The sequence below is a fragment of the Eucalyptus grandis genome, chromosome 9, assembly GCF_016545825.1.
Source record: "Eucalyptus grandis isolate ANBG69807.140 chromosome 9, ASM1654582v1, whole genome shotgun sequence".
NCBI classification, from domain to species: domain Eukaryota; kingdom Viridiplantae; phylum Streptophyta; class Magnoliopsida; order Myrtales; family Myrtaceae; genus Eucalyptus; species Eucalyptus grandis.
In genome coordinates, this window is record NC_052620.1 from 38,402,554 (window position 1) to 38,428,433 (window position 25,880).

Below are 25,880 nucleotides of genomic sequence, written 5' to 3' on the forward strand. Positions count from 1 at the left end.
TGAAATCTCGTGCGCGAAAAAGGGCGTCGCTTACACGATACGGGACGACGGTCGCCTTCTTATGGTCCCTACACCAGCAGAGGACACCATGTTGGGGCATCTGGCAGTGCATAATATCTCCTGGTGCCGCCATCTTCTTGTCAAAGCTGTCGGTCAACCCCGGAAGAAGACACGTCAGGAGACGGACGTATTGGAGCATGCAATGCCCGAAATTCCTTACTTGCAGCAGGTTAGAGGACTTCTTCTATCAGCATCCTCTCCTTCAACACCCAACAGTCAGCGAGAAGTCTCATTTTCTCGTCATGGATTCTCAATCATCACTTATAAAAAATCACAATTCATCACGCTCCGCATGGCTCTCTCGCTCACCTGCAGCGGTGGTGGTGGCGGCAGCAGCAGCATCTTCTGAAGAAGGCGCAGGTTTGAGCTTCAACATGAGAGCCATCGAGGATGTCGAGGAGGACGGGAGGGACCTGAGGAAACCGCTCCTCCGCAAAGGGGTCTGGTATGCAATGCAGGAGAAGGGGCCGGGGCAGCTCGACCTCCTTGGATCCTCGCGAATCCTCCGCAACAGCTCCGTCGCCGTCCTCCTCAGCGTCCTGGTCGTCGCCTTAGGTCCTATTCAGTACGGATTCATCGTAAGCTCGAACCCGCATAGTGCATAATCCTTATATTTATCTATCATTGGATTTCGCGACTGTGTAAATCCTGTGCTGTTTCGGCCATCAGTGCGGATATACGTCTCCCACGGAGGACGACATAATAAGCGACCTAGGCCTTTCGCTCTCGCAGGTTCGACTAGCTTCAGGAACCAGAGTTCAATCTGTCTGTTTTTTTTTTTATTTTAACTGATGCAATTTCTTCTTGATTGTGGAAACAATGGCGGATAAAGTATTCGATATTTGGTTCCTTGGTGAACGTGGGAGCCATGGTCGGGGCAATCGTGAGCGGCCATATGACGGAGTATGTCGGTCGGAAAGGGGTACGCCACTCATTTCGATCAGCTGAGGTTTTTGTAGGAGTTTCTTGCATGATTTGTATCAGCCAATTTCTAGCTTTTAGTTCGTTCGTTCAGGTGAGGGAGGTGTCATTTTAATAAGTTTCTGTCGCGCTGATGCCGCCCCCACCTAATGGTCGTATTGAAATGGAATAGAAAATTAAAAAAAAAAAAAAAGTAAGGAAAGCTAAAAATCTAAAACTACCGTCAGGAGGCTCGGCGCCCCGTCGCCACCTCCCTTCCACAATGGCGCCACCACTGACACAGATCGGCCTTGCCACCATGAGCCGGTCAGATTAGGCCTCGCACCAATCATTATGGCTTCTTCTCTACTGTTTCCTCCGGCCTCGCATCCATCATGACCTGAGGTCATGGAAGTCGATGCATACTTCGTCGAGCTCCCAGCCATGGCTGCTCAAGTTTCTTCGAGCTCGGACATGGCTGCTCTAGCTTTCGGGCTGCTTCGAGCTTGTGGCCGTGGCACTCGAGCTTCGTGGAAATCGACCTTGAGGACCGGGATGAGAACGAGAAAATATTACAAACAACTTGAATGCCACCTCGTTTTTACATAAGCCACTCAGAGAGTGACACATGTCGCTCTCGTGCCTAGAGCTCATGGCCATGGCCATATAGCTCGAGCCCAAGCCTTGCGGCCACCATGGCGACAGAGCTTGAACTCGAGTAACTGTGGTCGCGAGCTCGTGCTCAATCGACCGTGGCTACTTTGATCTTAAGCTCTAGGCTCTAGCTTGAACTCCATTGCCATGGCAGCTGCGAGGCTATAAATGCCATATGTTGCAAGGTAAATGGACTATCATTTTATTTTATTTTATTGTCATTAGAGTTGTACTCAATATTTTCTGACGAGTGGACCGGAGATGGGAGGACTTGGACCACAAACCAAGGAAGAGCATGCTTGACTTTCAAATGCCACGTTGGTGAATCTCTGTTAAACTATGATAAAAAAAAAAATATATATATATGTCACCATATTTTTTACGTTATTCAATTGGGACCAGATCCTGTTAAAAAAAAATTGGGACCAGATCCTGTTAAAAAAAAAATTGGGACCAGATAAACCGCGGTACTCGATTGCAGTGACTTGACTGTACTTTCGCCCTGAATATTAACTCGGTGGAGCTTTCGAGGGAGTCAATCTCAGTAATTTCATGTAGAAAGCCTGCATAAATAGAGGTCAAGAAAGCTGCGGCACCCCCACAAGCTGTTTCCTCTGGCTTTTCAGCATGAGACTCTTAAGGCTTCTAAAGGGATTTTTTATTATCGATTATTATGGGTCAAGCTGCTGATGTCATCCACCGCTTAAAAGCCACTAGCTGCATATGCTGAAGGAATAACAGTACAATCTAACAAGATGTCATCATGCTAGAACTTCATGGCTGATTTCTTGCTCTGCTGGTTGGACCCCTTCCTTCTTTAATGTCCAAAACGAGCGCCGATATGATTGCTTTTGTTAGGTATTCTATGATTTATTGTGCGGACACCGTTGAATTCTTGCCATGTTCAACTGCAGTCTCTGATGATTGCTGCGGTCCCTAATGTTATAGGGTGGCTGGCAATATCATTTGCCAAGGTGGGTGATCATTATAGTCAAGATAATTCAACAAAATTTAGCAAAGCTGCATCCTTATGCATCCCTTGGCTGCTTCTGCAGGATTCCCTCTTCTTATACATTGGAAGGTTGTTGGGGGGATTTGGTGTGGGTGTTATTTCTTATGTGGTAACCTTTGGAAAGCTCTTAAATTCTTTGCACTTGCACTAGGCCGCAGTGTTACAGATCTCAATCTTGGCTTTTCCTTGGTATCAATAGGTGCCGGTATATATAGCCGAGGTATCGCCTCAGAACATGAGAGGGACCCTGGGATCTGTGAATCAGGTCAATATGCCTATCACTTTCAGTCGTCTGCTTGATAAGATACCTTTTTTTTTTCCCCATAATTTTGAAGTTGTCTTTTTTCCTCTTAGCAGCTGTCAGTTACAGTGGGAGTTTTGTTGGCTTACCTATTTGGAGTATTTGTCAGCTGGAGGATCCTTGCTATCTTGGGTGAGTCCTCGATTAGAAAATCATCTAACGAAAGAGAAGTATATGATGTTGGAGGCACTTTTCTACACACTCAGTCTGGAAAAATTCCAAATAAAGGCCCGAAATGCTATCATTTTTTAAAAAAAAAAAATAAACTCAAAGTGGATATTATTTCAAATGAGAGCACAAAGTTATCAAATTATCTTAAATAAGGACCTAAAGTAATCAAATCATCTCAAATAATGGTCATTGACTGGGTGGTGACTATTCCAACATCGGAGAAAGGGCATTTTGATCAAAAATTATAAATATATATCGTAAATTTAAAAAAAAAAAATTCCCTTTCCTTTCCCTTTTCTTTCATTTTATTTTTCATTTTTTCCTCTTCCCTCCCCTCGTTGTTGCCATCAATGGCTAGCAAAGGTTGCTTGCCTCAGGCAAGGGCGAGGGTCACCCTATTGACGTCAGGGTAGCCTAGGCAAGGCGACCCTCACCGATGCCAACGAGGGTTGCCCTCACTAGATTAAGCAAGGATGGCCTTGCCCGACATTGGCAAGGGCAACCCTTAACCTTGCCTGAACTTGGGAGGCCATTTGAGGGTGAGGGCTGGCCTCCCCGGATCTAGCGAGGATTGCCCTCTCTCAATGTCGGCGGAGCCTGTCGTTGCCTGATTTGGCGAGGCCATGTGAGGGCAAAGGCGAGGGCGAGAGTTGCCCTTGCCAAATTTGGCAAGGAACACCTTCACCCAACGCTAGGAGGGGTTGCCCTTGCCCAAGTCCAGCGACCTCCACTATGGTTGGTGAAGGAAGAGGGAAAATGAAAAAAGAAAGAAGAAGAATTAAACAGAAAAAATTAAGTTAAAAGACAAAAATATCCTTCAATATGAGAGATTAGGCCATTTATTGAAATTGATATGGCCACTCAATTCTTATTTGAAATAAATTCCACTTTAGGTACTTATTTGAAACGATTTGGCCACTTCATGTCTCTATTTGAAATAAGATCCATTTCAAACCTTTATTTGAGAAAACGAAGATACCTCATACCCTTATTTTGAATTTTCCTCACTTGACAGACTTCTAGCAGATTTTTTCCCCCTTTTTGCTAACAACATAAAATGCTTTTGGACATCTGTGATGCCCTACTCATATGCGAATTATATTGAACAACTGGCCCCACTTGCCTGACAAATGATGGCTTTGCTCTTATAAGGTCATTGGCCAAGTATACTCATCAGTTCTCTGATGCCATTAATTTGGTGACTTAATTCTCGAAATTCTGGTTTTGATATTGATTTTGAACATCTATTGCAGGTTCTCTGCCATGTCTAATATTGATTCCTGGTTTATTTTTCATCCCAGAGTCTCCTCGATGGTTGGTATGAAATCTTACATGGTCTATTCCGTACTTAATTCGTTGTTTAAACCCACCTTATTAACTTCCTGCTCTCATTTCTCCATTCACTTGTTTTCTTACGTTTCTCCTCTGCTTTATGTTTATTAAAATGGAAAATGCTGCAGGCCAAAATTGGTTTGAACAAGGAATTTGAAGCCACTTTGCAGGTCCTACGAGGATTGGATACTGATATTTCCCTCGAAGTCGATGAGATCAAGGTATTGAAAAGCTTTTCCTCCATGCAGTTCTTCGAGCCTTTTCTACTGCAAAAGAACTTGAGATAGTTAACTAATTATAATGGATCCATTTGTGTTTCAACTCCTCTCTTTATAAAATAGAATCAATTGCAACAAATTGTATGCTTCATGTAGAGTTCTGTGGCATCAACAGACAAAACAACGATCAGGTTTGGAGAGCTCAAGCAAAAAAGATATTGGTTTCCTTTAATGGTAAATGTTTCCCTTGAATATATCTAGAAATTTATTATCTCATACCTTGACATATTGTTCTTTCTTGTGTCAAATATATGTTGCAGGTAGGTATTGGGCTACTTATGCTCCGGCAACTCAGTGGCATCAACGGTGTTTTATTCTATGCCACCACAATATTTGAAAGTGCAGGTGACTACTGATTGTGTTGCATTTATATTTCATTTGATTAAAGCGAAGAAGTGAATTTATTAGAACCTGCAAGTTTAAACCTTTCTCTTTCTTCAATGTTATTGCTAAGGACCATGCCTCTTCCCTTAGAAAGATTTCAGTTGTCTGTACCTTTTCTAATTGAGGACGTAGATCACATTACATTAGGTTTATTAAACAGATGAGTGATTGAATGTTCTCTGTTGCCATTTAAATAGACTTGAGCTATGCAAGAGTTGTGACAGAATTGATTGATATTAATTACCGATAGTTCAGCAGATTACCCTGTTTCATTCCCAGAGGATAGTAATGGCAGATTAAGCCTGCCAAATACAAGAAATTTCTCTTCTAGATTCTCTTTTAGTCAGGATGAGCAAAGGCACACTAATAGTTGCTGTTACTCTGAAAGCATCTGCTGACTGATCCAACCCAACAGAGCTTCTCTTGCTTGATTATGTCTCTCATTTATGTGCATCAATTTTCACTAGGGATTTCTTCAAGTGATGTTGCAACTGTTGGAGTCGGTGCTATCCAGGTAAATTGGTGATTCTCGGTGGTCTTCTGCAGCAGTTAAACAATGCAAAAAACTTGAACTAATCTGAGTTTTAAGGACCTTTCACGCTGTAGGTTCTTGCCACTGCTGGTACGACTTGGCTTCCAGATAAAGTAGGCCGACGACTGCTGCTAATAGTACGTATGACTACATCCTCACTAAAGTTAAGTTTTTTTAAAACACGCTCAAATTGGGTATTTAAATCGTTTTTGCAGGTATCCTCGTCCACAATGACTCTGAGCCTACTTGTTGTGGCTGTAGCGTTCTATGTGGAGGTGAGTAATGCTGTTACCAGAACACTTTCGGTTCTGAGGCAATGGCTGCTTGTTGAGGCATTGTTCTTGCATATTCCAGAGTTCTACTTCAGAAGACTCTAAATTATACAGCATAATGGGGATATTGTCGGCGGTTGGGCTTGTGGTATGATCACGTATACTCTCTATTTGTACTTATTCATATTTCATTGTGCTTAATAAGTTTAAGAGTATATACTGAGCGTCATTCTATCCAGGCTTTTGTGGTTGCCTTCGCTCTGGGAATGGGATCAGTTCCATGGGTTATCATGTCTGAGGTGAGCACAGTTTACTTATTTTTCACCAAATCCAAGAGTACAGAATTCTACTCCAGGTTGCACGCCTGAGTGAAGGTTGCTCAATGGTCACGTGTCTTCATCTTCTTTTTGCACATCAGATCCTTCCGGCAAACATTAAGGGCCTCTCCGGCAGCATGGCAACGTTAGCAAACTGGACGACAACGTGGGTAATCACGGTGACGGCAAACTTACTGTTGGATTGGAGCAGCGGAGGTTCTCTCTCTCCCTCTCTGCCTCTCCCCTGCAAACACGCTCTCTCATGCCTGATACTTATTGCTGACTGACATGGCGTTTGCAATTTTCGACAGGCACCTTCACAATCTACACAGTCGTGGCAGCTTGTACCCTTGTCTTTGTGGTACTCTTTGTTCCAGAAACCAAGGGAAGAACTCTGGAAGAGATTCAGTCGGCATTTAGATGAATCTTGCCTCCTGTCGTCCCATTGAGTTTTGCTGTTTATGAACATGTGCACAGAGAGAGAGACAGAGAGACAGAGAGACAGAGAGAGAGATTTGGCTTGGAATTATTTATTTCACAACCTCGACTGAAAACTTGAGAATAAGTCATTATTAATTTATTAGTATGGAAAAAGAGCTTTGACGTAAAGATGACGTTAGAACATTTTATACAAATTCATTGGAAGTTTTAAAAATTTAAAAATATACATGACATGTTCGTAAAAAGTTTAGGAACTTAATTGAAAAAATTGAAAGTTTGGAGATGATATCATATATTGACAAAATTTTAATGACTGGCACTCTCATTGTCCTTTGGATATTTGAGAACTTTATTATTCTCTTGTTTGGATGATTTTCGCACCCAGCCCTATCACAATAATGTACTTATTATTCCATAATGTATTTTGAGTCAAGGTATCATTTGGTACATGTCATTAGTTACATTAGATGTAGTTTAGAAGATGAACGTGGGATTTTAAATCAGGTGAGCCTCCCATGAAATACACTATATTCAGAGTTCAAATGTATCAAGATTGCACACACACTTTAACAACAAGAAGCTTGATCAAAATTTTGTGCTTTTTTAGGAAATTGAGCCCAAAAGGTAGGATTGTCGTTACTACTTATTTTTCTGTAGGGCAGTGTTTCTTTTTATTTCCATTTTTCTCAAATTCAATACTATCTTATATTATATTGGGCGTAATAATTGATTTTTTCATAATACTGATTTAACTAATGTCGTTTTGTTTTAACTAGAAAAAGTATTCGACACAAAAAAGAAAATACATTGAGTTTCGAAACACTGTTCAATGTTCTAAACTGGCTTTATATATTTACGTTTGTATTTTCTAGATGGTTTGTTAAATGTTAATTTTTTTTTTTGCCACAGTTAAATGTTAAATTAACCTCAATATATATCATTTGTTTTTTGAGCTTAACGTATCGCCTCTCATATGAACCGTCCAGCAAATACAAACGTGAACATTGTAAAGTCACTTTAGAACATTACACAATCTTCTGAAGCTAGTGTGAAAACAAAACAATACTAGTTTTAACCAGCATTTTAAGACACTCATTGATTGCACCTGATACGACAAAAGATAATATTGAAATTAAAATAAAATCCTACTCTGACAAAAGAAGCAAGAAGAAAAGAAAAAAAAAAAAACACTACTCTACCGAGGAAAGGAAAAAAAAAAAAAAGTACCAAGGACAAATGCTACTTTTTGGCGATGCTTCGCACGTTAAAAAATAAAATAGAAAAGGAACGATGCTCGAACTGATGGTCTAAGTACGCCGATCAGTATTGAAATTTCGTTGTCGAGGAAGGCCCCGCCGCTTGCACAGTACAGCTGAAATAGCTAGTACGAGTACCTGGAGGGGGGGTGAATAGGTATACAAAAAATTTCTCGAAGCTTGCACGATATTTAAACAATTAGAGAATTTGCAACAGTTAAAAATTCAATCGCAAGACCGAGTAAGGGAAAGAGAGAATTGAACACTCGGTTTATAGTGGTTCGGCTTGATTCAAGCCTACGTCCACTCTTTTTCGCACCGATGCCCGATTGGCTGGATTCCACTATGATCAAAGAGTTGTTACGAGTGTTGATCTTCCTTGATTTCTAGGTGTAGATGATCTACCACACTCACTCAAGGCGTCACCAAGTATAAACACTCTCGTATACAATTTCGCTCGTCTCAACTAACAATAAAGGATCTTCGACTACTGGAATTTTTCTATCGATCACACACTTAAGACAACTAGAACGTCTTCCTTTTATACTCCTTCATGCCATCATAGCCGTTGACACTTACCAAAGGAATTCCTCCAATCTACCCGTTGGACGGAATCAATCAAGAAGATCATCCGAGCTATTTAAGGAATCGATGATAGCCCATCAATCTGTTCGCCCATACAATCAGGATCTCGGTTTCCAAGAATAGAATAATCCAAGATTATTTCGTCGACCATCGGATCTTCAATCGATCTTAGATAAGAATTAAAGAATCCGAAATGATTATCCAACCAAAGAATCTATTCCAGAGGATAGGATCAAATCCTCAACCATAAACCTCGGCTTTGGATTTCCTTCAACACTTGGATTAGAAAGACCGTCGTGAGAATGATTTTGAGTCTTGAGTCTTGAGTCTTGAGATTACAAAGTCTTGAGACTATAAAGTCTTGAGACTTTAACTATCGATATCCAGACTTAGATTGATAGAAATGTTTTGTCAGCTTCAAAATATTCTGGAAAGATTTCTCCAACAATCTCCCCCTTTTTGATGGTGACAAAACTTTCTTGAAGATTTGAACAACTTTGACCTGCAAAAACATTTCTCAAGCAATATGGCTAACTCATAAAGATTAATAAACAACCAGACTCGCATCCACAGCAAATTGGTTAGTCTTTCATGAGTAATACCATGTAACAATACTTGATATAAATGCAACCAGTCAAGCATCAAAATCCACAGCCAATTCAGTCTAACACTCAAGTTCAAGTTCTCAAGTCATACTCAAAAATAAACATAAACACAAAAGTCAAATAAAGTTTTAAAATAATGTTTGTTCATGTTTGTTCAAATTGGTTCTCCCCCTTTTTGTCATCATTAAAAAGAGGGTGAGAAAGGAGTCATGTACGCTTGGGAATGCGCACGATCCGGAAATCCCCAATGGACTGGACTACTCCTTCGAGCTTCTTCGAGATCTTCTCGCAGATGAGCTACCTCTTCTCTCTTGGCATTGGCTTGAAGTTGCGGAGCGAGGTCTTTGAATTTATCTTCCAGAGATCGAAGATGCTTGTCCAAAGATGCTTCAAAGCTTGGATTTCACGAGTCAGAATATATATCTGGTTACGCATTTTAAGAATATTCATGATACTACGAAGATCTGCAGAATCATCCGTCGTGTACCGGCATTGGCTTTCTTAGATGGTGTGTATGCGGACGATGGCGCTTCGAACGGTCGCGCAGATTTGGAATCGACGTATCACCTTCTTCGGGCAATTGAGAGACCCGAACTTCTTCGGGTCTTCCGGGAGATTGTCTTGGATCTTCAGCAGCATGAGGTGGAGACCTCTCTTGCTCGCTAACTCCCCCTGTCTCTAAGACATCGAAAGGGGAAGAGTGATGATCATGCTCTTGATTTCCCTTCTCTCCAGTTTATCCAGACGTTCTTTTTCTTCTTCTCCTTCTTCCTCAACTTCTTTCTCCTTCTCTCTCGTTCTTCTTCTTCTCGCTTCCGCTGAAGTTCGTCGGATAAGACACGAACGTCTTGTTCTTGTCGGTGCTGGAATAGTGGGATCTTCATCATCTTCATCCTCATCCTCATCCTCCAGGATAAAAGTTCTTTTCCTCTTTTCGATGAAGCACCAATGGCCTTCTTTCCTTTCCTTTTGAAGCGGACTGGACTGGAGATTTCACTTTGAATTTCTCCATTGCCTTAGAGAGTTCTTGCAGACGCATCTTCATTAACATTTTCAACCCTACCACCATCTTATCACACGTTCGAACACAAAAAGTATGTGGCAGTTCAATATTCAGATGTCTCGAAGATCTTGGTCACTGCACCAGGATAAGGCAATTGTCCTTTGTCTTTTGACACCGCTCCGTACATATGGAAAAGAATAGTGTGCGGGAGAGAAAACTTCCGCCCCTGAGTTGATCGCATACATCAATTTTGCTTGAAAGAGACACGAAGTCTTTGAAGTAGACTTAGGTCTCGAGACAATTGATCACAATCTTGTGAAGCACAATGTTGATGGCATTCATCTGGAATAGATAATTTTCTTATCTACATCCCTATCTTTGACAAGATCCGAGTAGTTCGAGCAGGTGAGACTTTGATTGGGAGATAGCGTCCCCGTTCAACTCCAACTATGTCCGCCAACATATTCACATCTACCACATAGACTTTGTCTCGAACATCTTTGAATGAAATTCTATTCGCATCCAAAAGCTAAGATTTGAATAGAAATAAGCGGTCGAGATGATCATACCCGTCTCGCCAGAGTCGAGCAGAAAGTCTCAAGTTGAAGCAAATTCAACTTCTCTCTTAGGTTCAAGTTGATGGAATCCGGGAAGCCAAAATCGACACTTCTAGGGTTGATTACCCCTCTTTTCAACAGACTGAAATACACTTTTTCCGATCCTTAGATTTAAACAAATCCATCCGATTTCCTTTCACCTTTGCTGCCACACCCATTCTAGGTTTAAATTCAAGGAACATTTTGTCATCATCGTTCCCGTCAATCAGATTTTGTCCTAGCATACGAGGATCTCTTGGAATGTTCGCAAGTGCTTCCTCTCGCTTTTCCTTTCGGGGCAATTCCCCATTCCTCCATTTTCTTCAGAAAAAGATACTCATTCCCATAATTTTTGTCCTTAAGGAAGTCATCTATATAGTTCAATGGAGTACTGTGCTTTTCAATGCACGATAAAGTTTATACAAAAAGGAGGGCTTTTGAACTCTTCTTGGTCGGCATCCTCGATTATCTCTTCTTCCAGATTATGACTTGCACTTTGTGGGGGGGAGATGCTGAATGACGTGGAGGAGAGCGAATCGGACTCTGTCGCTGACTTGGTAAGTCTTCTTCCTCAGTGAGATCGAAATGAGTCGGTCCCTTCTTCATTCTTTGTGGTCCCCTGTTTGCGATTCTTGATGATTTCCTCGAAGACGACATCTTTCTTTGTCTATTGGAGGATTCCTTCACTTGCTTTCCCAAGAAAAATGACCACTTTCTCGATGACGAATAAGCAGTAAAACAGTATAGAGAGGAGAGTGCCTTTTAGGGTTTTGAAGATTGGGGAAAAGAAAAACTGTATATATATAACTCAGTTTTGAAAAAGGAAGTTCAATCGGTGCAAGGAAAGTGAACGATCACTTCTTTTCAAAATCAATAACGCCAAAATTATTAAACGAAGGATCGTACCTTTTCGAGTTAATATTAGTACTTTTTAGATGAAATACAACTTACGGTCTATAGCCATGAATGATTGAGTCTCGGGATTTAGAGTCTAAGAGATCGAGTCTTAGAGTTGGTGAGTCTCTAGACTTTAATTTCTTCAAGCTTCAAAATGTTGAGTCTCGAGCGGATAAAGTCGAACTGATTCTTCTCCAAAGGCTTTGTGAATATGTCCGCTAGTTGACTTTTTGAATCAACAAATTGAATCGAGATTTCTCCATTTTGAATATGATCTCTAATAAAGTGATGTCGAATCTCAATATGCTTTGCTCTTGAATGAAGGATTGGATTTTTGGTGAGATTTATCGCCTTTGGTGTTGTCACATCGATTTCGTGCATGAGTCTTCAATGCCAAAGTCTTGTAGTTGTTGTTTTATCCATAGAATTTGCGAACAGCAGCTTCCAAGAGCTACATACTCGCTTCGTTGTTGAGAGAGCTACAAGTGCTTTGCTTCCTTGAAAACCAAGACACCGTTCGTTTCCAAGTAGTTGACAAGTTCCGAAGTGCTCTTTCTATCGACTCGCAACCGGCCAGATCTGCATCTCGAGTATCCTAGAAGATTAAAGTCTCCCCTCTTTGGATACCAAAGACCGATGCTTGAAGATGAAGCAACGTATTTGATAATTCGTTTCACGGCAATGAGATGTGATTCTCTAGGATCCGATTGAAACCTAGCACGAGATACAAACACTAAACAAAATATCAGGTCTAGAAGCGAGTAAGATAAAGAAGTGAACCGATCATGCTCTGTACATGCTTTTGATCTACTTTCTTCCCTTCTTCATCCTTGTCTATCTTCCGAGAACATGACATTGGTATGTCGATCTTTTTGCACTTTTCCAATCCAAACCTTTTGACAAGATCATTCGCATATTTTTCTTGATGGATGAAAGTTCCTTCCTTCATTTGTTTCACTTGGAGTCCAAGAAAGAATGTTAACTCTCCCATCATACTCATTTCAAATTCATCCCGCATAGACTTAGAAAATTTCTTGCAAAGACTTTCATTAGAGGATCCAAAAATAATGTCATCAACATATATTTGAACAAGTAAAAAGTTTTTGTTTTCCTTTTTGATAAACAAAGTAGTATCTACTTTACCTTTGACAAAACCATTCTGTAATAAAAACTTACTTAGTCTGTCGTACCAAGCTCGAGGTGCTTGCTTTAGACCATACGAGCCTTTTTCGTGTCCCGAAGGCGAGTCGGCTTCTTTGGGTCTTCAAATCCAGGCGGTTGTTCCACATAAACTTCCTCATGGATAAATCCATTTAGGAAAGCACTTTTGACGTCCATTTGGAATAACCTGAAATTTTTGTAACAAGCAAACGCAAGTAATAGACGAATAGCTTCTAACCTTGCAACGGGTGCGTAAGTCTCGTCATAGTCTATTCCTTCTTCTTGCGTATATCCTTTGGCCACGAGTCTTGCTTTGTTTCGTACGACTTTTCCTTTTTCGTTCATTTTGTTCCTGAATACCCATTTGGTTCCAATAACGGTTTTACCTTTTGGTTTAGATGTCAATTCCCAGACATCATTGATGTTGAACTGTCGAGCTCTTCTTGCATAACTTCGATCCAGCTTTCATCGATAAAGCTTCTTCTATGCTTTTGGTTCAATTTCGAGATGAGAGCCACAAAGACTAGATTCTTCATGCCTTTTTGATGCGGGTGCGGATTCCTTCATTAAGTTCGCCAATAATAAGATCTTTGGGATGACCTGGATTTGTGCTTCCGGTTACCGGGTTGATGATCTTTTTCTTTATTTGATTCTCCATGAGCGTCTTGATGATGGACTTCCAGAATCGAGATGCTTCTTAAGATGTAGACATTTGAAGATCTAGAGCGGATTCAGTCTCTTCGTCGAGTCCGATTTGGATTCATCTTGCACCGAGTCTTGGAATTTGACATTCATTGATTCTTCCCATCGTGGCCTTTTTGTTGTAGACTCGTAGGCTTTGCTTGATGTAGAATATCCAAGGAAGATGCCTTCATCGATCTTTCTTCAAACTTACCAACTCGATCATTTGCATTTTTCAAAATAAAGCATTTGCAACCGAACACATGAAAGTATGAAACAATAGGCTTCTTACCTTTGAACAATTCATAGGGGTTTTATCAAGAATAGGTCTTAGAAAGACTCTATTTATAATATAGCAAGCAGTTGAAACAGCTTCAGCCCAAAATCGTGAAGAAATTTTACTTTCAATTAAAAGTGTTCTAGCCATTTCTTGAAGAGATCTATTCTTTCTTTCCACAACTCCATTTTGCTCGAGTATACGGAGAGGAAAACATGTGATTAACACTAGATTTATCACGGAATCTCGTAAAATCTTGATTTTCAAATTCACTTCCATGATCTGTTCTTATACTAGAAATAGCACATCCTTTTTCATTTTGAACCTTTTTAGCAAACTTTTCAAAGTACGAAAAGGTTTCGATTTATTTGCAAGAAAATATACCTGTGTAAAATGAGAGTAATCATCTACAATTACTAGACAATATTTCTTACCTCCAATGCTCGGGTTCTTGTTGGTCCGAAGAGATCCATATGAAGCAACTGCATTACATGATTAGTAGATACATGATTTATTTGCTTAAATGAATTTCTTACCGCTTTCCAGAATGCATGGAGTGCATAAGTCGACTTTTGGTATGGCGGTTTAGGTAGACCTCGAACAAGCTGCTTTGAAGAGATTTTGGCTAATTGCTTCTTGTTGATATGGCCAAGTTTTCTGTGCCATAGAATTGCTTCATCTTGAATTGAGATTAAGCATTGTTCTTCATTTGGCTTTACATCAAGGAGGTAGATGTTTCCATGCCTTCGACCCATGAAAGACCGAGTCGAATCTTTGCTAATTCAGAACATATGCCTTCTTGAAAGAAGATCTTGTAACCAAAAGTATCACACAATTGGCTAATCTTTGAGTAGATTGTAGTTGAGTCCTTCCACTAGAGAGACATTGCTTATTGTGAGATTTCCAATTTTCGCAGTTCGAATCCCACAATACTTCCTTTGCTATTTCCTCCGAATGAAACTTTTCCACCATTTACTTTAATAAGCTTTATGAAACATTTTGAGTCTCTGTCATGTGTCTTGAGCATCCGCTGTCAAGATACCACTTTACCTTCTTTTTGACAGAGACCTGCATTCAAAAAAGAGTCTCAAGCTTTCTTTGGTACCCAAATTTTCTTGGGTCCTTTGGTGTTAGTAGGATGAGCATTATTAGGCCATACTCTCTTAACAGGCTTCCAAACCATAGGACACTCTTTTTCAAAATGATCCCGATTTGTTACACTTAGAACACCTTAAAGCATTTCGACCTACGAGGCTTTACAAAAACTCTTTTGAAATGATTTTTATAAGCCTCTCTCGATGGTCTTTTCTTAATTCTTTCTTTTACTTTCGGAAAATCAATCAAAGGGATTGTTTCAGCTGTCATACCTAGACCCGACTTATTGAAGTAAGGTCTTTGGATTGAAAGGACTTTTTCAAGTTTTCGGACCCTATTGAAAATTTCTTTGAAATATTTGATAAATCAGTTTTTAAGAAAGCATTTTCTTTTGAAAGATTGTCTTCACTCTCTTTAAGAGTAGAAACATTCAAGTCTAAATTTTTTACCTTTTCTTCTAAAATGTTTTCCTTTTGTTTTAAAACTGAGTTTTCCTTTTTAAGTTCGGAAATCTTTTTAAGAGAAGTCTTAAGACTAAAACATAACTCATCAATATATTTAGAGACTTTGACAGGGATTTTATAATCACTTACCTCAAATTCACCATCCGAGTCGATCCAGTCCGAGTCCGATTGCGCCATTAGACACGGGTTGGCATATTCCTCATCACTCTCTTCACACTCGTATCGCTCCGGGTTTCGGCTTTAAGAGCTTTTCGAGATTTCTCAGCTTTTCCTCTTTTCTTTTCGAAGAGGACGGTTGGGTCCGATGTGTCCCTTCTTTTTACATTCGAAGCAAACTACATCTTTGTTTGGTTCCTCATCATCAAAGACTTGGTCTGCTGTCTCGAAAACTTTGTTTCTTTGGGATGAACCTTCGCCTTTTCTATTCAGTTTTCTGAATCTTCTTATCATGAGGGCGAGCTCTTCATCATCCATATCATCTTCAGAATCTGCATCATCGAATCATCATTTGATTTTAGTGCAATAGATTTCTTACCTCTTGGATCTTCGTCTTCATTAATTCGTTCCACTTCGTAAGATCGAAGAGTTCCAATCGGTTCGTCTACGAGATAATGGCATGATTCTTTGCGTCTCTCTTATTGAAGTCTTTATATGATTCCAATCCTTGGAGAGTCCACGTAGAAGCTTGTTCACCTTCATGGGATCAGAAATTTTTGTCCTTGGTTCTCAAGACCATTGACAATATCTCAAAACGACTAAACATGTCGGTTATAGATTCTCTGGTTTCATTTTGAAGGATTCATATTGACCAAGAAGAATGTTAATTCTGGTCTCCTTCACTCGATCGTCCCTTCATAAGTGATATGTAACTGTCCCAGACTTCTTTTGCTGTAACACAAGAAGATATTCTGTTATATTGAGTTGGTGACAAAGCACAATATAAAGAATAAATTGCTTTAGCATCGAGTGCTTGTCTCTTGTTTATTTCTTCTTGAGACATTCCGCTGGTTTCAACGGTTTCTTTCCCTCTTTCAAAGATTGATGCAGCAGCGGGGAGTGATTCCTTTTTCCACAACGTCCCATTCCAGAGGATCCTTTGATCGTAGGAAAGCTTTCATCTTGTTTTTCCAGATGTTGTAATCCTTTCCATCGAAGTAGGGAGGTCTAGTATTGCTTTGCCCCTCCATCAGCCCCGGTGCTAGCATACTAGCCATGGATCTTTTACTGAAGTAAAACACTTCAAACAAAGTAAGAACACGAGCTCTGATACCAATTGAAATAGCTAGTACGAGTACCTAGAGGGGGGGTGAATAGGTATACAAAAAATTTCTCGAAGCTTGCACGATATTTAAACAATTAGAGAATTTGCAACAGTTAAAAATTCAATCGCAAGGCGAGTAAGGGAAAGAGAGAATTGAACACTCGGTTTATAGTGGTTCGGCTTGATTCAAGCCTACGTCCACTCTTCGCACCGATAGCCCGATTGGCTGGATTCCACTATGATCAAAGAGTTGTTACGGTGTTGATCTTCCTTGATTTCTAGGTGTAGATGATCTACCACACTCACTCAATGCGTCACCAAGTATAAACACTCTCGTATACAATTTCGCTCGTCTCAACTAACAATCAAGGATCTTGAGACTACTGGAATTTTTCTATCGATCACACACTTAAGACAACTAGAACGTCTTCCTTTTATACTCCTTCATGCCATCATAGCCGTTGGCACTTACCAAAGGAATTCCTCCAATCTACCCGTTGGACGGAATCAATCAAGAAGATCATCCGAGCTATTTAAGGAATCGATGATAGCCCATCAATCCCGTTCGCCCATACAATCAGGATCTCGGTTTCCAAGAATAGAATAATCCAAGATTATTTCGTCGACCATCGGATCTTCAATCGATCTTAGATAAGAATTAAAGAATCCGAAATGATTATCCAACCAAAGAATCTATTCCAGAGGATAGGATCAAATCCTCAACCATAAACCTCGGCTTTGGATTTCCTTCAACACTGGATTAGAAAGACTGTCAGTGAGAATGATTTTGAGTCTTGAGTCTTGAGTCTTGAGATTACAAAGTCTTGAGACTATAAAGTCTTGAGACTTTAACTATCGATATCCAGACTTAGACTGATAGAAATGTTTTGTCAGCTTCAAAATATTCTGGAAAGATTTCTCCAACAACAGCACCATCGCTCACCTCCCCCACATGCAATCCATGGTACGTGGTTGCGCAATTATTGTCCTGTGATAGCTGTCTGTCAGTCTCGGTCAACTGCATTGGGTAAAACGGTCTCAAAGGAGAACGGGTCCATCTTCGTCTTCAACAACCAACAGTCAGAGAGACGACTCATTTCCTCATGATATCTTCTCCATCATCATCACCATCCATAACCATTCACAAATTCTTGGAGGCTCAAATCCCACGTCCCTCTCGCGCACTTGTGCCGAGGAAGAACAAGAAGCAGCAGCAGCAGCATCTCCGGAAGAAACTTCAGCTTCGAGCTTCGACATGAGTGCCATCGAAGATGCTAAGGACGAGAGGAACCTGACAAAGCCGTTGCTCCATATTAGGGCTCTAGTATGTGATGCATTAAATGTATCTAGGTATTAATAAAACAGAGTTTCTAGTAGGGCAATTCCAAAAACTCCCTTTTTAACTGTGGATGGGTTACAAAACTTACATATTTGAAGTTGTCCAGCAAAAGATTTTACAATGCATATGAAAAGAAAATAGATTTTAGAACGATCAATAATTATTTCATTGGTTATGTAAATAAATCCAAATGATATGGACTTTATTGTCCTAATTACAGTATGATAATTGTTCAGCTCGAAATGCTGAGTTCATTGAAAATAGTGACATCAATGGAAATGAAAGAATGTATGATATTTGCGTTCAAGAAGTCTAGGTGGAAATTTCTAAACCCAAAACTTCTAAAATTGTAATTCCTAAAATTATGGCTCAACCCAACAATAGTTAAGAACAATAAATAAATAATCAAACACTTCACAATGCAAAATGTCAAAGCCAGAAGAATAGCATTAAAAAGAACTCAAAGAGAAATGAGATCAATTATTTCTAATGACTGTTGACACCTAATTTTTATTTGACGCGTTGATAAAGGCAAGAAACTCGAGTTTAGGTTTCCAATCATGACGGAGCTTGTTTCTCAAACAAAAAATATTGTTTTTCATTTTCTTTCTCTTGGCCTATCATTTTTGAAGAAATTTCGTACTCATTAAAGAAAAGAAAAAACCAAAATGTCAAACGCTTGATGTTTGAATTGAATTTTTGATCAACCTTTTGACCAAAAGTCAACTCCAAGTCAAAAATTGACTTTTTGCGTAAAAAGGTTCCTTTTAGCCTTAATATCACTTTGGCCACATTAGAATTCAGAAACTTCAAAGATTTGATCACAAAACCAATCTTTTAGAAAAAGTCAATTGTCGCGACCTATTTTTCGGGTGCACCACCTAAAACTAGGTTAATGGACTACTAGGTCTTTAACTTAGCTCGGGCTCTCCCAAGCCCATACCAATTCGCGACTTAAGGTTCAAGTTTTTTTAACATGCAAGAGGTTATTAACTAGGAGTCGCCACTTATCGGTTTATGATAGGTCGACTAGACACCAAAGTAAAATAAATGGAGATTTATTTTACTTTTACGAACCAGAGACTAAAGGTATGGGGACTTGGTTACACTAGAATTTTCTAATGCCCTTTCAGTACAATTTCTTTTAATTTTCAAAATATTTTTACAAGCAGCTTGGATTTATTTTAACCTAAATCACTATTATGCAAAAATGGTGACCACACGGATGCTCATCCATTATTAAACATTCAAATAAATAAATTGTAGCAAGCAATTACTTTTTGAGTTTTCTTGAAATTGGAAATTTTTTATAAAACATGCATCTTAACTAAATGACCTAATTTTGCTAATAAATGAATTCTAATTAAATGAACCTATTATGCAAGCACTAGGTGACGAAAATTTTATAAACCTAATCCTACATGTCTGATTTATTAAACATACATGCTTTGATGCAAGATTTAGATTTTTTTTTTTTTATGCTTTTTTAGCATTTTTTTTTTTTTTTGGAAAATGAATCCCATTTTGAAATTTATATGATGCATGGAGATGCTAATGCAAATGATAAAGGAACTTACCTGGAATTACTTACCTTTGGGGATGGTAGAGTAACTCAAGATAGATTAGTGTTACATGTCCAAGATCCGTACCATTCTACAGTCGCCTAGTATGGTATTGTTTGGTTGTGTCTAGGACCCGTACTATTCTACGGTCGCATAAATGAAAAAAATTGGTTTTCTAGGACCCATATCATTCTGCGGTTGCCTGAATGAAAAAATGATTTTCCAGGACCCATACCATTCTACAGTCGCCTGAATTAAGGTTGTCTAGGACCCGTACCATTCTACGGTCGCCTAAACGGGGATTTGTTTTCCAGGACCCATACCATTCTACGGTCGCCTTGACGAAAAAATGATTTTCCAGAACCCGTACCATTCTACGGTTGCCTAAACTGAGGTTGTCTAAGACTCATACCATTCTACGGTCGCCTAAACGAGGATTTAATTTCCAGGACCCGTACCATTTGACGGTCACCTGAATGCTGTCTAGGACTTGTACCATTCTACGGTCGCCTAAACTGGGATTCATTTCCAGGACCCGTACCATTCTACGGTCGCCTAAACTGAGATTCATTTCCAGGACCTGTACCATTCTACGGTCGCCTGAATAGTTATTGTCTATGACCCGTACCATTCTACGGTCGCCTAAATTGGGATTCATTTTTCAGGACCCGTACCATTCTATGATCGCCTAATGAATCTGGGAAAATTCTTTAGGGGGGAACTCCATCGAGTGCCGGTGCTTGAAAATGAATACATGTACAATGACAAGTATTTAGAGTATGGTAGAGATATACTTACCTAGTGATATCTCTGATTCTTGGGGATATGTCTTTTGGGATTTAGATACCCTATGGAGGCCTCTCACCTCCTAGTAGAAATTTGGAACATCAAGGATGGACCTTGAATGTTCGTGATAGTTCCTCATCTCCTAATATCATGAGGCATTATGAAAGGAACTTGAATGTCAGGAACTCTTGGGTCTTTGAGAAAACATTACCTGTCAGACATGATTAGAGCAAAAGTGCATTCACCAAAGAAATAAGCAATTAATGCTATTTTGGAACGCACACTTCAAAATCCATTGAAGTTTTTATCAATTCAATCGGGGTTCATGCATAATGACCTCTGCATCACCCAAATTTTCACTAGAGAGAATTATCGTTCAAGATAATTTTCACTCATGACATGGATTTATTAAGAATACTAAATGAGAGACTTTCGGTTAAAAAGGACTTTCACTCACTCTCATTTAGAAGAGAATCACTCAATCTCACCATATTAACATGGGTCCGAGTATTCTCGCAAGCGGTACGACCTTACCAATGTGAGAGGTCTATAATATGGACCATATTGTGGGCTTGGTCAACGGCTTAACAATTGGCCTCTTTGAGTCAAGGCTATTGAAAGAATAGCTTCACAATCATCTTCGGGTTTACAAGTCAAGAACCCTGCAAAATGAGAAATAAATAATCATGCTCGCACTTCTTCGAGTGATGCTTATAAACATATGAATGCCTATGTTAATTCAAGTGCCATAATCTGAAGAGACTTTGTAAGGGACGTAACATAGGCTGAGTTCATGGGTTGAGAAACGAAAGGATCATTAGGCTAAAAAATGTGTATAAGGGTCAAAGTTGATGATCATCTAGGCATTGTCGCTGGTCTTCTCTTTCGCCAGGGATGCGCCATTGATCTTGACTCTTTGAGTACTGCTCCATTGAGATACAACCTTTTGTAACTGACAGTCACCTATCATGAATCTTTCATTTTCATTGGCATTACTTCTACTAGGCACATCACTTTTTCATGCCCTTAGTTTTCATGCATTTTTTTTTAATTTCTTTTTCATGGGCATTGGCCTTGCTTTTACCAGGCACACTACTTTTCATGCCCCTTAGTTCTATTTTGATTTCAATTCTTGCGCACAGTACATGCGTCAAGGAATTACACTCTGAATGACACTCAAACTTTCAAGGGTCTTCATCCGTCTTTTGCCTTGCCCCAATGTGGGGGATGATCACCAACTGGGTTTAAAGAAATGAAAATTGCAGGCTCAAGTGGGCTATGCAAAGGGTATAAGTATGTAGGATAGAGAAAGAAATGCTCTTCGTCATCCTAAGGCACTTAAGTTAACACATGAATTCAATGCAATAGCACGACTTGAAGATTGATGCAAGTGAGAGCAAGAAAATTTCAATTCATTTTCCTCACCTCATGATGCCATTTTATCTCCCATTTGCCCCAATGTGGGGTGATTCTTGACAGGGGTAATTCAAAAAGAATATCCATAAGTGTATGGGCTCAAAATGGTTAAGCAATGGATCACATGTAGTGTTTGGGATAAAGAAATGAACTGCCTCTCATCATTTCGGTTGCCGTACCTTTTGCGAGAGAACTCTTTACCTTGTGTATATGAACCTTTCTACACTTATCTCACAAGTGCATGAGTAAGGGACTGTGTATAGGATAAGGTTTGCCTTTTATCATATCGACTCGTCTCATTTAGTATGCTCAATCAATTCCACATCATTCATTAAATTAGTCAATCTTGATGTTCTTTAATGGAATTGGTGGCTAAAAGTCATCATGCAAAGTCTCTCTTTTTTTTCTTAAAAGAGCTCAACAGCTTTAAGCATGAAAAATTATCAACTCCAAAACAAACAGTTTTCTACACTGCAAAATAGTTTTAAGCATTCATTCAAGGATTCATCTACAATGGGATTGCCTCAGCAGTTGATGTCTTTAGATTATCCCTATCATTCAAGACTGAAAATCCACCATTGCCCCTGCATAAGAGAACGTGCATGAATATGGTACTATGCATCATCAAAGTAAAAGCAAATAGAATATCCATTTTTAGCTTGGGTCAAGATTTATCTCAGTTGGTTCACTACCAAAATCTGTCATGCCCCCAATCTGTCACATTAATTCCTTAGAAATGTGTTATTGACAGTTGGGCCAATTGCAACTTGGTGTACCTTTTTCAAATGCCTTCTCATCAGACCGAAAAGTAATGCTCTGAAACATGAAGTAAATGAGTCAGAAAATTAAACAGGGCTAACCTAATGCATGCTTTTGGAAATGGCTTCAAAAATGATTTTTTTTAGATTTTTTTTTTTTTGGATGAGGAAGCATGAAGAAACCCAGTCCTCAATATTCTCATTGGACAATATTTTCTTTTCATTGTTGGATATCGTCACCGGGCTGGTTTGGCATACCCCCATCATGTCCTCAAATGTGTAATTTTATTGATATTCACCAATCGAATTACATTTAGTAAATGCAATGCTCAATCCCTAAATGAAAAACGAAAAAGAATGAATTGAAAACATTCCCTAAAAAGCAATAAAATTCCCACACAGGAGAAAGTGCAACTAAACATGCCCCTAATTAACTAAGGTAAGTGAACTACTTAAGACCATGAATCATATGTGCTTGAGTTCTTCACCCTCCTTGATCTTGTAATGCGAACCCTCCAGGTAAGAGATTCTTCCTTCTATATATGTCACTAGTCTCTTCATAGTGGCATCAAATTTAGCTACCTCAGGAAAATGAGACGATTCAAAAGTCATCTTGGCTCTCTTCTTCGAGTCGCAGTTTCTCACTGAAGATAGAGTACCTATGTCATCACGGCCTTTTTGCTTGACAAGACAAGCCACAGTAGCAGACAATCCATTTACTTGACTCTGGAGGTGCGCGATTCGCTTGTTTATATTGACAATGATACGGTTCAGCACCTCATTTTGATCTGCCATTTTAGCTCTCAATCATGTGCAGATGGGTGAGCGAGATCGCTCCATAATCACCTAAAGGAAATAAACGGGAACATGTAAGCATGAGGTGTAAATTGAGAGTCAATCCATGACAATGATCTAATTGATTTTTTTTTATTTTTTTTATATTTATTCATGAAAAGTCTGTGCAAGAAGGGAATTTCCTAAAAATAACTAGAAAAATAAAAATAGGACACCCTAGCAAGAACCAAATTTCCTAAACACGAATTAGGAATGGCCAAGATCTAAAACTCCATAATGAGAACAATAAAGACATGAATTGAAAACAAATTCTCCAAAGTTTTTGTTATTTTCCAAATGATTCATTACATGGCAATTTCTTCATTTCATTTCTAACTGACAAAGGAATTAAATTCAATGATTGACCTATATTGCCATGGACTGACTCAAAAAAATAAATTGCATGACATAAGGATAGAGGACTTACTTCACCAAGAAAAATTAACAGCAATCACATAGACATGCACATGAGATGTGAGGCTCGATTTCTACCTAGACGGCTTAACAAAGTGGAGCTAAGAGGATGATCTGACCGTTGCAGTCTCGCATTAACGTGTCAGGTCCTCCTAACTTCGGCTCAGTCGAACGGAATGTCCAATAGTCACGTAGTCTCGCGGATATGGACAAACACATTCGACACCATGAAAAGACTTTCGGGGAAGAGAAGGTCAACCTCTACATAGCGGTCTTGCTTTGGAGGAAGTATCCTTCTCAATACCATCCTAAAAATGCTATCGCGGCTCAGGTCTGGCCACAGGTTGTGTGTGCAATAGTGTAGTGCTAAAGCAATAAAGCATGCACAATAGTTTAAATGTAAACAACACTTCAAATCAATAAATCATTCATCCCAACACCTCCCTACAAGACAAAGGTTAGCATAGACTACTTCCCTTATACCTCCCATCTGCAAGAACATTTAACATCTTAGAAATTTCAAGGACATACCTAGGATCATCGCTGCCAAACAAAAATATTTGCAATAAATTTGAACAAGTGAACTCATTGAAGCAATTTATTCATCATTGAAATGCTTGCAGTTCAAAACATGACATGGCAAATCTTGCATTTTTCTTCCTTGATGAATTGTGTGAGATAAATTGAATGTGTCAAATAGGATACTTTGGAATGATGAAAGGCAAGCCTTGTTCCATACACTGTTTCATACACTAATCCCCAGCAAAGTCGCTAAGCTGTCGCGACCAAATTTTTAGGTGCACCACTTAAAACTAGGTTAATGGATTACTAAGTTTTTAAACTTAGCTCGAGCTCTCCCAAGCCCATACCAATTCGCGACTTAAGTCTAAATTTTTAAATATGCAAGAGATTATTATCTAGGAATCGCCACTAATCGATTTATGGTAGATCGATTAGACACCTAAGTAAAATAAAGAGAGATTTATTTTACTCCTACGAAACAAAGACTAAGGGTACTGGGACTTGGTTACACTAGAATTTTCTAATGCCCTTTCGGTACCATTTCTTTTAATTTTCAAAATATTTTTGTAGGTAGCTTGGATTTATTTTAAGCTAAATCATTATCATGCAAATGTGGTGACCACACGGGTGCTCATCCATTATTAAAACATTCAAATAAATAAATTGCATCACACAATTACCTTTTGAGTTTTCTTGAAATTGGAAATTTTTATAAAACATGCATCTTAACTAAATGACCTAATTTCGCTAATAAATGAATTCTAATTAAATGAACCAATTATGCAAGCACTAGGTGACAAAAATTTCATAAACCTAATCCTACACGTCTGATTTATTAAACATACATGCTTTGATGCAAGATTTTTTTTTTCTTTTTATTTGTTCAAAATGCAATTTTTTTTTTTCAAAATTAGGTGTCAACATCAACTAAAGATTTGATCGTAGAAAAAAATATAAAAATATAGAAACCCACAAATCACTTCGTTTTAGCTTCAATTTGACTTTAGTATCGAAAATTTTGAGAAAATCGATTAAGAACCTCATTTTCTAAATTTTCGATTTTATGTTCAAAATTGACCAAAAATAAAATTAGTTTTATTTGGTTCATATTTTAGTTTAGTTCTTTTTATGATATTTGGTGTAGAGGTTATTTCCCATTCACTTGTTAATTTCGAGATTTGATTTGTAGGATTGCAAATTGCCATTTTTTGCCCTAATTAGGGATTCAAATTGATCCTTCTTCTTCGGTATCTTCTACCGGATTCAAATTGCCCTAATTAGGGTTATTTCTCTACCGCAATGGTAGTTTTCTCTCTACGCTATGTAGAGCGTCTCTACCGCAATGGTAGTTTCTTCTTCTTCAGTATCTTCTACTTGGTTTTCTTTTACTGAGAGATACGTAGCTGCTACTTCCAGCTGTAAATTCCCCAATTCCTTCTGACCCACTCCATCCTTTCACTCTCTGTTACATCGGCCTTTACCCACATCCCCTTCCTTTTGCATGTCACCATCGGCCTCACAACTTTGCTGAATTTCCCTCGATTTCCCTCAGGTTGCTTTCTCCGGTCGATAACTTCCACTTGGTTTCTGGTTTTCTGCATCCTCTGTTTACTAGGTCTTCTGCTGAGGTTTCATCGCATTGTTAGTCTTCATTTCTTTGAAATGGACAGCCTCACCACTGCAGATAACGCCCGTCTGGCAGCCTTATGCAATC

The 25,880-nt window shown here is 39.1% G+C and overlaps 1 protein-coding gene across 1 annotated transcript; it reads left to right on the forward strand.

The window, feature by feature from the left end:
- The first annotated feature begins 230 nt into the window (after positions 1-230).
- Positions 231-6,822, forward strand: LOC104419737 (sugar transporter ERD6-like 6). Its single transcript, XM_010031491.3, has 18 exons — positions 231-638; positions 730-792; positions 893-982; positions 2,529-2,588; positions 2,670-2,735; positions 2,826-2,891; positions 2,984-3,059; positions 4,352-4,416; positions 4,559-4,651; positions 4,805-4,882; positions 4,969-5,053; positions 5,560-5,606; positions 5,699-5,761; positions 5,840-5,899; positions 5,979-6,044; positions 6,136-6,195; positions 6,315-6,429; positions 6,525-6,822. The coding sequence occupies exons 1-18, from the start codon at positions 303-305 to the stop codon at positions 6,635-6,637; spliced, it is 1,602 nt and encodes a 533-aa protein (XP_010029793.1). The 5' UTR covers positions 231-302; the 3' UTR covers positions 6,638-6,822.
- The last annotated feature ends 19,058 nt before the right edge of the window (positions 6,823-25,880 follow it).